The following is a 13,148-nucleotide window of genomic DNA, read 5'->3' on the forward strand; positions in this document are numbered from 1 at the left end:
TAATGCTTTGGTCGGTGAGAGCCGAAAGACGAGCAGCCGGTCAGTGCCGCTGTAAAATCCCGTGTGTCGATTCGCTGCGACAGTGCAAAAGAGTCAGGTCACCCTCTCGCGAACGGTAAACGGTTGGTCCACCTGTTTCCTAAACCCAGCTCAGGATGAGTTGGCGATCGGTCATGTGATCAAACAGGCCATATCTCAATCTCGCACTCTTTCTTCTTATACCATCCACCAACACAGAAAGTTCCTCGACCTATTTTCGAAGCGCATAATTTTGCGCCTTGTACGTCTTCACGGCTCTCTATGTGCTTGTAGCGCCATAACCCGAGCACGAACAACGGGGCTGGTCAAGATATCTCCACCAATCGTCAGACCCATCGAACCCGTTGCTTATTTTAATTGTTTATCCGTGAAAGTGAGCTATGCCTCCTAAACCTTGTCTTACTGGGGATATGGCTTATCTAAGAATAAGACAACGACTATTTCCTCGACTCGGGAGTCGCGAGTGTGACGTGACAACCGAGGCTCTATTTCAAGTCACTGCGGCGCCCACTTCCAAGGTTGCTTTCACCTGAATAACATGGAGCTTATGCATTTACCAGACGATCTTCTTGAGTATATCGTTGGATATACCTTGCCAGAGGGCTTCGAGAGTCTTGCATTAACTTGCAAGCGCTTTCATGCTCTATATGCTGCGTTCTTGCGTACCACAACAGACTACGCTGGCATTTCCAGAAGTTCCACTACTACAAGACAAAAGAGGTGGTGAAGAGCAGACTTGCTATACTCCAAATCCCTGACACAATCAGCTCAGCGTTCAACTTGATTGCGAGGATCGCTGTGGAGCCTGTTGTAGCGCACTACATTCAAGAGGCGGATTTTGTAAAGGACAGTGAAATATCGATGGGCAAACCGCGTCATTTTATGACTGACAGATCTCATGACGAAGCTATGATGCGACTGCTTGCCGGTTCTCCTTACCTAAAACAAGTAGGTTTAGACTGGAAGGAATACTGGGCTGTAATTCAGGAAGACCTCAACGATGGTCGTTATTCACAACATGCTGCAGCGTTTACTTTGGCTCTGCTTCCGAATGTCAAGTTTCTCGGCCTGCCTAAGTGGTGGAAGCCACAAAAATTGTGAATATTGGGTAGGAGAGAAAATTAGGGATGTGGTGATATTAGAATTTGGGAATATTGGTAAGAGAGAAATTTAGGGACGCAGGAATTATTGAGATAAGGGTGTTGTATTGTGGTTAATCCACACTTGTCAGAGGTGGGACACCTCATCTATTTATTGCTGGTCCCCGCCATAAGCTTTGACCGACGTGATATTCAACACTCCCACTCGATGGCAACTATTACTAAGGGAGCCAGTGATCGTTTATCACAATTGTGGCGGGCCCTATTAAAACCTTTAAAAAACTTACTTAAAAGAGAAAAGAAGGAAAAGGTACCCTATAGCTTAGACTCTGTTCAACACTTCCAAATTGTAGCTATTACTTAAGGCTAAGTCCTCTCCGAAACTATTCAAGTACTTCTCGCGTAAGGGGCTTAGTGAATCTATTAGTAATTTATTCTGTGGTTGGAATATACTTAAGCTATATTATTCCGGCGTTTTGGACTTCTCCCTGTTACTTACGTTAGATTTCTATATATTTTGTACAGGAGTAGTATTACAGGTTAGAGGCTAGAGCGATAGTATCTTGATTGTTACTATAAATTATCGTTATAGTCTTTCCTTAGCTTATATTTAGTTCGTTAAGAAGCCTCCTTAGCCAGACTGCTTCCTTAGTTATTTACGTCTGTCCTAAGAATTTAGCTTTATAGATTAAGAAGGTAACGACACTTAGACCTGGACAGACCCGCGGACAACCCATATGGGTCGACCCGTGGGTCAGCCTATGGGCGGGTCGTGGGTTAGACTTTTTGACCCGTGGGCGGGTTAAGATTTTTTTGACCCGTCCCGCGGGTTAATAGATTAACCTATTTAACCTATTTAGGTAGATACTTTGTTAACTATATAATTTTTATAAATTATATTATTCTTAGCTATATTTTTAGGTATTATATTTATTTTAGTTAAATAATTTTTTATAGTAATTAGGAGAATAATTCTTAAAAAATAATTCTAGAGAATATTATTTTAAATATTAATCGATTTTAATTTTAAAACTTATAATTATTAAATATTTATAGGTATTTACGAACTTTACTAGAAATCTATAGGAGGCTATAATTATCTTTATAATTACTTCTTAACTTTTCTTACTACGGTTAGTAAGATATATTAACTATAATTATTAGATCTATAGTATCCTTCTTTTTATTATTACTAATTAGTATAATCTTTTTATAAGTCTTTTAGGTCTCTTTTTTTTATATAATTTCTAACTTATCCTACTCCTAAAGCTCTTAAATAAATATAAGCTATTTCTCCTTAATTTTAAATTTAGTAATATATATAAATATTATTAGATCCTATATAGTAGATATATTTAGTATCCTTTATTAATAATAATAAATATTATATACGGAATTAAATAATCGTTTAATATTAACACTAGTAGCTAGAATTAAAAGAAGATTATAAATAAGGCTTATAAATATAGGAAATTTATATTAATAATCCTTCTAGAACTAATAGAGTAGGATTAGGATAATATCTAGATAGAAGATAGATTATAATAATTAATATAATATTTAGATAGATTAGAACTAATACCTCTATTAAAACTAGGGTTCTAAGATAGGCCTTAAAACCTTAATTCTAATAAAGATAGAAAGATAGAAATTTAATAGATTAGAACTAGGGTTTTAAGTAATTACTTAGAACCCTAGTTTTAATAGAGATATATATAGAAACTTACTTTTTTTAATATATTATATTATTTTAGACTAGGAGCTTAAGATAGAAGAATCGGTTATTAAAAATATATTAAGCTTATTAGTTTAATAGGATTATTTTATTTTAGATAGTAATTAAGAGCTTAGAATATTACTAGTTTAGTAGCTTAGAAACTAATTTTTAAGATTTCGCTAGTATTAGATATTATAATCTATCTAAGAATAGTCTTAGTCTTTAGTTTAAAAAAATTTAATCTTATATTAAAGGGCTAAGATAGTACTAATTATATAGATATTACTAAGCTCTTTATTATCTATTATAAAGTAATATTTATAGAGTTTATCTTTAGCTAATTTAAAGGCTTAATATATCTATTATTTCTATCTAACCTTCTTTTTACTAAGCTATCTAATTAATCTTTTAAGATAATTAAATAGCTTATTATAGATAGTAAAAATAGTATAAATAGTAATATCTTTTATTTTTAAGAGGATTATAATAAATTAGAAAAATAGCTAAATAATATTAAAAAGATAGTTAATCTAGTACAACTACCATTTGTGCCGACACCGCCGGATTCGGCTCCCTGCCCTTTACGGTTTAGCGCCCGCCCCCGCCGCCACTGAATTAGGTCTAGTGCTTCCAAATCTGGTTTGGCTCCCACGCTAACCCAGAACGGGTTCTGCCGCCTCTAACCGCCTGCTACTGCCGCCGCATAAAGTATATAACCCCCGGTGCGTCGCTCGACGTCTATTCTCTCTCTTGTCTCTGCCTTCTCCCCCTCTAGGGTTGTCCATTCACCGCTACGCCTCTTTGCCCCCCCTGAAACAATACGGTATTTTCGGATCAGTCGGTATGTATCTCCTAATCGAGCTAAAAAATCCTCTTGTTATCTCAGAACCTACCGTCCCTACTTATTATATCGCAGCTTAGCCCTTGATTCCGGGCGTCCTATTTCTACGCGTTCTGGTATCCTAGCTATATAGGCACCCTGTGTTAGAGGCTAATATATATAGCCTAATATACGGCTACTAACCGTACCGTATAGTTGCTTAATCTAGTACGATAAGAGTCCGCGGTAGTAGTTTATAGTAGAGGAACAATCACTACCTACCTCTCTCTGTACAGCCGAAAAATCTGTCGATTACTTTTACTCTGCTACCTACTCTCAGCTGACTTCCCAGCCTTAGTATAAGACCATAATCGCGTATCGGCTCCTAAAAGGAACTAGATAAGGTATTTTTCTTATTCGGCCTTTTCTATACACGCTAGCTAGAGCAGAAGAGTCGACAAAAATACTAGTAGTTATACAGTGGGGCTGGTACTGCTGTTTTAGCTAATCGATCTGATCTTATCGGAGGTTCTCGCCGCTACTATATCTACCTTATCTCGCAACGTAATGATCTCTTTACTAGGCTATAGTATAAGGCGTTAATAGATATACTATTAGGCCTCCGGCCTCGTTATTAGCTAAGAACTTCTACTAGCCAATTAAAAAAATGCCGTATATAGCAGCGACCCGCGTGTCTAGCGTAGTCGGTTATATATGACGGGCTCGGCGTCGTGTAGCTAGCTCGGATACGTGGCTATCTTTTCCTAACGTGAAATCTCGAAGGGATATTATGGATTTGTGTGACTGATAGACCGGCCTCTATCCGATCTCAGCGGACTTATTAGTCGGCTTGAGCAAGCTATAGCCTTTACTATTTATTAGGACGGATCTAGAACTAATATAGCCCTAATATAGATATACTAATTGTCTAGTGCTAACGTGGCTATATTAGTTTTGGGGCACAATTAAGGGGTCGAGGACGGGTCTTCGGAGACCCCGATAGAGGGAGCCACGCCTAAATAGTCTAATATAAAGGGATCTCTAGAGTGTCTGTAAGTGCGAAAGAACTAGCTTTTTAGAATTTAGTGTACCCTCCCTATTGTTTACTCTTACCGCTTTATTCTCTTCTGCCTCCTATATAAACCATAGTCTCTATCGATCTAGATAATATTATCCACTACTACCCTCCTCTTATTCCAAAACCCCCTTACAAACCACTATACCTGCCTACTTCCTCTCGTGGTTCTTCCTATCCTCCTATAAATCTACCTATCCTAATCCATCCTCTACCTCCGTGCCCCCTATATCTTTCTTATAAGTCGCCGTAAATACTATATCTTTATTAATAGAGCCCTTCTCCTATTCTATTATATTTGCCTAGCAATCACGATACCCACGTATAGACGAAATTAGTGTATCTAAACGATTTTAATAAAGAATTAGCCGACTTTGATTTAGCCGGAATTAAGAGCTAGGAGACTTCGGGATTACGCGTTAGAGGCGGCGAAAAGAGTCAAGCAGAGACTATCAACAGCGTCCAAAGAACGGAGCTAGATAATTAATACAATAGTAAGTAATAATTTATCTACTAGTTCCTCCTCTTTTCTTTTAGACTCTTATTAGGTATCTTCCATTTTCGAAGTTAAAGTAAAGAGATATACGCTAACTTCTTATTTTAGAAGTAGACTCCCGCTCTAACGAACGCCACAGGGACAATTTACGGCTCCTATCTTAGGACCTTACTACGTCATAAGATACCGCCACTACCTTAAGTATTACCGAGACCGACCTCTCGTCAATATTTATTTTACCGAACAAGCAGTATCCTATTCAAGGTTAGTATCTCTGGTGAGTCGAGCTTTTCTTAGGTTGCTTTTTACTATATTTTTATAGATCCTTTATCTATTAAGTATAGAGAAAACCAGCTTTCCCTTATAGATTATAAAATAGTAATAAGCAACGTAGCGGCCAATAAATCATATTATATATTTACTAGCCAACGCGACTATAATATTCTAAGAGATCAGTCTCTATCGTATAATCCCAGCACACCTATTCTAGCTAGAGACAAAACGGAGCCTGCAAATCAGCGGCTCTTTAGATATAGCTCTAAGACAGATGCAGAGCCCGGAAAATCTAGTCCTATACCCGTTATAGAAACACACTCTATCCAGTCACAAGCCACGGACCCTATAGCAACTTACAACGGCTATTCAGAAACGCAGAGCGACAGCAGCGAGGCCGATTTAATAGTTTATTAGCTTAACGAAGTATTATCTCCTTCTATCTCGCCTATCCTACAACGACAAAAACGGGCTGGTTCTAGACTAAGGGGAGAGAATTCACCAAAAGATCTACCTAGATCGTGCTCTGTATCAGTTATTATCCCTGAACCTTAGTCCAATAGGTCAGGAATAAAAAGATCTACTAGGGCCGGCCGCGCACACTGCACAAGGAAAAGGAAAATTCGAGATAAATCCCCTTATGATATTAATAGCAATAACCCTAATAATATTAACTATATAGATAGGAACGACTCTAGTATTAGTTATATCGCCGTGTTACCACGTCTAGCGAAGAGGCAGAGACGAACTACAATAAAGATCTAACCTATTTAGGTTCGATATAAAAGTCTATATCCTATATTCCCCTTACCAGCTTAGCCGGAAGAGGTATTCACAAATCTATATCCTACCCTAAGTTTATAGGATATAGAAACTATTCCTATCCGAGGCTTCCTCACACAACAAACATTTCTATTAAGAGTTGTCTACTCGTGTACCTTTAAGGAAGATAGGCAGCCTTGTCCGTATAGACTAACAAAAGCCACCGCGTATAGCGAAAACCTAGGCTAGACTAGATATACCAAGTAACCCAGCAGCACAAAGCCATCGGCGTATACGACTCGTTTCCTGCCCGATAAGGACGAACTCTTAGTAGAACTAAAAGAAAGGCGCCTTCTTATATAGAGTTAGATTGCAAAGTATTTTCTAGAGAGGACGAAGAACTCCCTCTAGATCTATTATAACACAAGGCTTAAGGTCCGAGGAACTAGAAGCCTCGGGCGAGGTCGGAGCGGAAGGATTAAATCTACTATAGCTATAGTTACTTATCAAGAAATATATAACCTATATCCTAGTTCGCGAACGGTAAGTAATAGGAGCGTCGATATAGACTTACGGATAAGGCAACGATACGGCTCTCCTCGAGTAAGACGCGTAGTCGACCGCTATTTACCGGCCTAGTCTCTCTCTGTACCTTAAATTCTTGCCGCTACTATATTAGTTATAGTATCTAATAAAACTAGATTATTTTTAGATACCCTATCCGATCGGATTAGATTTCCCTAACGCAATATACGTGATTAGCGAGCGAGCAATTAATTCTAGTCACTATATCGGGCCAACTATTAGTAACAAAGGGCTAGCTAAGGCTAGAGGAAGAAGGAGCAGAGCTATTAAACCGCGTAAAGAAAGGAAAGGCAGAGAGCTCTAGATTATATAGCTATCTAGAGACAGCTGCTTAGGTACTGCTAGATACCTATCTAATAGTTAAAACTAGTTATATAACACGGTTACGTAATAGTAGACCTCAATAATTAGCTTCTAGGAAGCTAACTAAACACGTTAGTGCCTCGATCGGGGTTTAGGATAGTTCAGGATATCCACCTCGCGGGGCGAGTTTGACAGACAAAGAAGAAAGATTACTTAGACCTCTGCAAGGCTATAAATAATCTTGTAACGCCTTTCCTCTGCTATTTAGCAAGTAGCATAAAGAATATCTAAAAGTGATCGGTGGCCTCTATAGATTTTAGGACGGGGACCTTAGGCCTAGATAGCCGATTATCTATATCAGAACGCTTATTAGTTATCGCAAGGCTAGCCGTATATAAAATCTATAGACCTATATCTAGATTAGTTTAAAGTCCAGTAATGTAGGTCTAAGGTCGAGGAGCTATAGTAAGAAGACTATAGTTTTAAGGATAAGGATCTAGAGTAGATAACTTTGGGCCAGGTACTTTTAGCTATAGACATACGGCTAGATTAGACGTGCGTCCACAGCTTTAGGTCTAGCTAAGCTCTTAGTCCACTAACTAATATCCAGGATAGCTTATCGGCCCTACCGGCTTCGCGTCTCCTAACTACGGTCTATATAGGATTAAAAGCTTTCGATCCAAGTCTCTAATAGAATCTATTTACTAAGACTACAGCCGGCGTTTCGCTGGCCGGTTATAGTCGCTATCGCTCTAGAGCGCCCGCGAGACCGATTCTATTATCTCTTTACTTATAGCTAACTCGTTACCGAATATCACAAAGACTGTGTTTATACCATCCTCGATTACCGCGGTAAAGCACTATATAGAGGAAATTATACAAAGATTCCGATCGTAGAAGGTTACTTTTTATTCTCGTACGTTCTTCCTCGCTATCCGCTCCACAAGAGATAGATCGGATAGATTAACTACTATTTAGTAGACCACGTGATTCTACTCACCGCGCCTATCACGTACACGGAACACGATCGTAATATACGTACTTTCGGGTTTCTATACCTCACGATCGGTATCCCCGACCTCTAGAATAACCAGTAGTTTAGGCTACTAACGACTAGCTAGTGCGGTTATAGTCCTATTAGTTTCTGGTCTATAACTCTGGTTTATATCCCGATTCGGTAAATATCTATCTTGTATATATATTTTAACCTGCGACGTAGTGCTAGTATTATAAAGCTCTTCTAATGGTCGCTTAGTATTTCTACTCGGAATTAGTTTAGTGAAGTCAAGCTCGGTAATAACCCGTGGCTTTTTCTGATCCTCCCTCCCTCGGCCCTACCGGATAGTAGGCTACTAGGAATTCTTAGACCTATCTTGTCCTCCCGGCAGCTATTCTATTGACCCCGTCGTTATCGCCGTATTCGTGGCCTATACTCTTACAGCCTTTTCCTTGGTTTCGTTGGTTCCTAGGAGCCGTGGCGCTTAGATTCGTAGAGCCAAGATAGGTATAGATAATTCAATATATTCCTAGAAGCTATAATCGGCTGGTCCAGCCTATATTTTTTTATTAGCTTATACAGTAGGAACGTCTGGCTGAGTTATTATATTATCCGACGACGAGGCGAGTTCGGTTTTTCTCAATCCTTCGCCTATCGTGGCGTGAATATGCGGCGGATCACCCTCTAGTATAGGTTCTATCGATAGTAGTTAGGATTCTGGCCTAGTAAGTATTACCCTATTCCGTCTAGATTGCCGGTCAATCGGACTAGAGGTCTCTAGTTAGAGCTTAGTTTCAAGTTCGGAGGATACCGATACTCTTTCCGATTCCCGGGACGCGTTTTCTTGATAGCTTACCGTCTAGATATCCTGACTAGCCGGAAGGGTGCTAAGGGGTGTTGCTTCTATAACTCTAGCTGGGCCCTCTATTAACTCCGAGCTATTCGAGCCTAGCGGGAGGGTCTCTTCTTCGTTCGTTTTAAGCTCTAGGTAAATCTACGTTTTAGTGAAGTCAATTTGAGTGATTAGCCTTAGTAGTCGTTCTTGGGCTTCTATGTGATTTAGTTATAATAGCGTGTTAATTTGCTGCTCGAGTGTCTCTTACGGCGGCTCTGATAGCCGAGAAGCTTGTTAACGCTGTCGCTATTCCTGGTTATATAGTCTCTATTTAGCTCTTTCTCTTAGAGCGGCGCCCTTTCTGCTAGTTAACCTAGAGGGCCCCTATAATTTAGCCAGGCTACCTAACCCAGCCCCTCCTACTATTACTAGGACTTCTTCTATTTCTTCCTCCGGAGAAAGGTGGACTATATCCTCTAAGGCTAATTCCTCCTATTTATTTATATATTCCTCTATATAAGTATCCACTAGGGACTCTCCCGTAGCTACGCTCTCTCTAGCCTCTCTCTATAGCTGCTCCCGCTCTAATTTTAATTTAATATAACTAATTCTAGATCCTTCCTCTTCGCTAGCTATATTCTCTTCTCCGATAGACAGCTCCCGTTTAAATTCTTCGGCTATATTTAGTTCCGGATTATATATAACTAGCTTATCTCCGCCCGTTTTACTATAGCCTAAAATCGACCTAACGTCGGACTCGATTATCGGCTCTAAAACCTCTTCTAACCCTCTAGTTTCTATCGAATTAATACGGGTAATCTCTATATAAGGTACAGGAGCTGAGTTTAATAAGTTTCCGGAATAGGATATCGAATAACGTTTAGGGTATAATACTTAGCGCTCTCGTTGCTATTGTCTCCGTAGCTTTTTATCTCGCTTCTACTAGCGTCGCTCTCGACGTGCGTTCTTCTGACGCTGTCGTTCTAAACTATTGTCTAGTCGGCTTACGTTACTACCCTCTTCGCCCACTCGTTTATCCTAGGGTTAGAGGTTGCTAGGAACGAAAAGCGGAGATATAGGTAAATCACGATTCGAAGACTTATCTATAGTATTATTTATACTAGAGATTGATAGCTTACCAAAAAAGGTAAAGTAGATACTACGCCTCACTAAAAAGGAAGAGACCTTTTACACAGTTAGGACGGGATCACTATAAATTTAATCGATGAAAAGGAACTAACGATCTTGTAATTAAGCTTTAGCTTACGGGTGTCCGTAACGAGACTTTTTCTTAGTTTCCCTTCTACTAGTATATTATAATTAAGGCTGATTATCGAGAGGAATAGCCCTTAAGAAGCACTCAGTAACTCAGTCGACAAGAGACTCGAATTCTCCTTTATTATACCGATAATAGTCCAGCTATCAGGCTCTTAATAGAGTATCTCGCGCGATCTGGCGATCCGGCGACTACTAAATAAACTACTTAATCTATAGCGACTTAAAACTAAGTCTCCTTGCTAGAATAGCTATATTATATAATATCATCTAGTCTACCTTATAATTAGGCTTCGCTATAGAGTCCTTTTTTTATCACTTCTTGGACAACTTTAGATAATAACGTATAGTAAAGAGCTAAAGTTATCTATATCCAAGCTCTATAGGGTCCGTTTAAGAATATAGGTAATACCAAAACGCTGTTTCGGAAGTCTATATTAAGAACTATGTATTAACGGGATCGAAAGATATAAAGGCAGCACGTATAGCGTTTTTGATAGTAGGAGAAGATCTCGTAGATATAATAAGCTATTTCATATAATTCGTATAAGATTCTAAATACTAAAGGTCTTTAAAGAAGGTATAAAGAGATAGAATAATACCCTTTTTTTTCTTTATTTGCCTCTAAATTAATACTCGTTCCGACGTGGTGAAGTTTAAAAAGACTTCGCTACTATATATAAGGCCTTTTACGGTAGTTGTATCGTTTAAGGAGACTCTAGGTGCTAGAAGCTATAAAGTCTCTACTATATAAATATCGACTTTGAGTATCTTTACATGATTATATTTCACGAGGGAAGACTAATACTATCGTAGCTCGTTTAAACCATGAACTAACTCCTACGAAATCAGTACCCTAGCTTTCAAAGGTTAAATCTATTTTACCTCGTTATAGCACATAGCTAATACCCGCGGAAGAGAACCGATTTTTATTCTATATACCACTAGCGCTAGCACTATAAATAAGGTATCAAAAGTAGCCCGAATAGTTATATAAGATTTAAGTCCACAGAGCCGTCTAGCTTTGTTATCGGATAGCCGGGATAACCACCGATTCTCGAAATGCGTATTTGCCTTATATCGGTATTGCCGAACTTTTCGGTAAATCTCGCTATCGCTCGGAACCCTTTCGTTAGAGTATTTATTAACGAGGCTAGTTTAAAAGTAAGGACTAATATCTACGGGCTGTCAAAATAGGCTTTCCGTGTTATAGTAAAGAAAGATCCGAGTAGTATAGTGACAATAGTAGAAAAGGATATTAAAGGGGAATGGCCGTGATCCTGTAATTTTCGACTTACTATCTAAGTATAGATTAACTACCCACTATTAATCGATAGGCGATAAATACTCCTCCCTAGCCTTTAAACGATGTTAACCGTGAAGATATTCTATCTAACCAACGGAGAATTATAGGTGTAGATAGCGATTAGATTAGTTAGTTATTATATTAGCCACGCTCACCCGTGCTGCTCGAAGTGCGTTATAAAGATATTGCCTTGACACCACGGTACTAACGTAGTTATAGATATCGAGTCTTCGATAACCTTTTTTATTAAATATTTTATAAAGCCGTTCCACGTTTTTTTAGTCTATATATTAGGAGATAGATAGATAAAGAGTAATTTAGCTAATATTAATTTTAGCGGTCCTTTGGTATTTTCGGCTTTATTCTGTGGTAATTCGCAGCTCGTTATCTATATATATAGACTCGTCTATAGTTAGGAATAGAGTAGGAAGTTAGAAAGTATATCTAAAAGGGGGAGAGTTCCTATATTTATCGTTATTCTTAGCCTTACAAAAAGTATTCTTTCGTTACTGATTCAGCCTCCTAGCAGGACAAAATTAGAAACTAAGGACCAGCTTCTGAAACTATAGTATATCTTTTTAATATTATAAATATAGCTATCTTTTCTACTATAGATCTACTTTATTCACTTCCCTCTTTCTTCCCGCCCGTCTAACGCTTACCCGTATCGCAAGCTATGTTAGGAAAAGGAGATAAATATATTACTATAGTCGACTTTAAGCGCTTTAAGGACAAGTTCGAGTAACCAGCTTTTTCACAGCAAACATCCTTAAGTAAACAGCTAAGTCGACTTAATAGAGAGTTATATATATATAGGTCTTCCGAAACGAGGAAAAGGAAAGCCTCTCCGCTTAGTAAAAATATAAGGAAAGTTATTAAAAAAAGCCCTAAAAGCCTAGGCTTACCTTAATTACGCGAGTCTAGGGACGAATCCCGCTTACTAGTTATAAGATATAAGTTACCCTAAGATATATATCGGCGAGCCTTCCATTGTAAACTTATAGGTAATATATTCCTTACGGCTCGCCGTTCCCGTCCTTCTTAAGTAATAGCTATTTAAGAATATACTAAAGGAGATACGGACAAAATACTAGAGCGTTATCGCAACCTGAACTATACTAATATTTTATACGCCCGGGAGTGTTTTATAGACAGAAGTTCTATATATACTCTAGTCGACGATCTCCCGTTTACTTTAGAGTATCTTATAGGGTATCGAACTCTCTACCCTACTAAGCCGGAATTAGCTTCTATGGTTTGGTAGGTACGTTATACACTAAGTTAATACCGATGATATCCGTTAACAATAATAGATCCTGGATGGACTGTGTTATTTTAGTAGTATCGGATTAGAGCACTAGTCGCCGATATACCGAAACATTCTCCTCAGTCTGGATGGCGTTATCAAGATTAGTAGGTATGGATCTTTCTTACGTAGTAACGTAGCTGACTATCTATAGCTAGTTTAGAGTCTTATGTGGGGTGTCTGCCTAATCAACTATAAGATAAATACTTGAAAGCTCTCGCCTCTATTATTATAGAGCTTATATAGAAGTATGAGAAAG

The 13,148-nt window shown here is 38.5% G+C and overlaps 2 protein-coding genes across 2 annotated transcripts, besides 2 other annotated features; one reads left to right on the top strand and one right to left on the bottom strand.

Annotated features, from left to right (window-relative positions):
- Window positions 1-5,386: 5,386 nt before the first annotated feature.
- NUU61_007010 (uncharacterized protein) lies at window positions 5,387-5,937 on the top strand (the record flags this gene model as incomplete). Its single annotated transcript, XM_056657536.1, has 2 exons — window positions 5,387-5,524; window positions 5,587-5,937. Coding segments are annotated over 2 exons (489 nt in total), but the record flags the coding sequence as incomplete, so codon positions are not given.
- Window positions 5,938-7,880: 1,943 nt separating this feature from the next.
- Window positions 7,881-7,922: a sequence feature (Short protein (NUU61_007011, KAJ5092141.1) was converted to a misc_feature.).
- An 83-nt stretch (window positions 7,923-8,005) lies between these two features.
- Window positions 8,006-8,008: a sequence feature (Short protein (NUU61_007011, KAJ5092141.1) was converted to a misc_feature.).
- A 3,258-nt stretch (window positions 8,009-11,266) lies between these two features.
- Window positions 11,267-11,819, bottom strand: NUU61_007012 (uncharacterized protein; the record flags this gene model as incomplete). The annotated part of the gene is made up of 2 exons (XM_056657537.1): window positions 11,267-11,455; window positions 11,739-11,819. Coding segments are annotated over 2 exons (270 nt in total), but the record flags the coding sequence as incomplete, so codon positions are not given.
- Window positions 11,820-13,148: the final 1,329 nt, after the last annotated feature.

The sequence above is a fragment of the Penicillium alfredii genome (assembly GCF_028826965.1).
Source record: "Penicillium alfredii strain IBT 34128 chromosome Unknown utg000009l_segment0_segment0, whole genome shotgun sequence".
NCBI lineage: Eukaryota > Fungi > Ascomycota > Eurotiomycetes > Eurotiales > Aspergillaceae > Penicillium > Penicillium alfredii.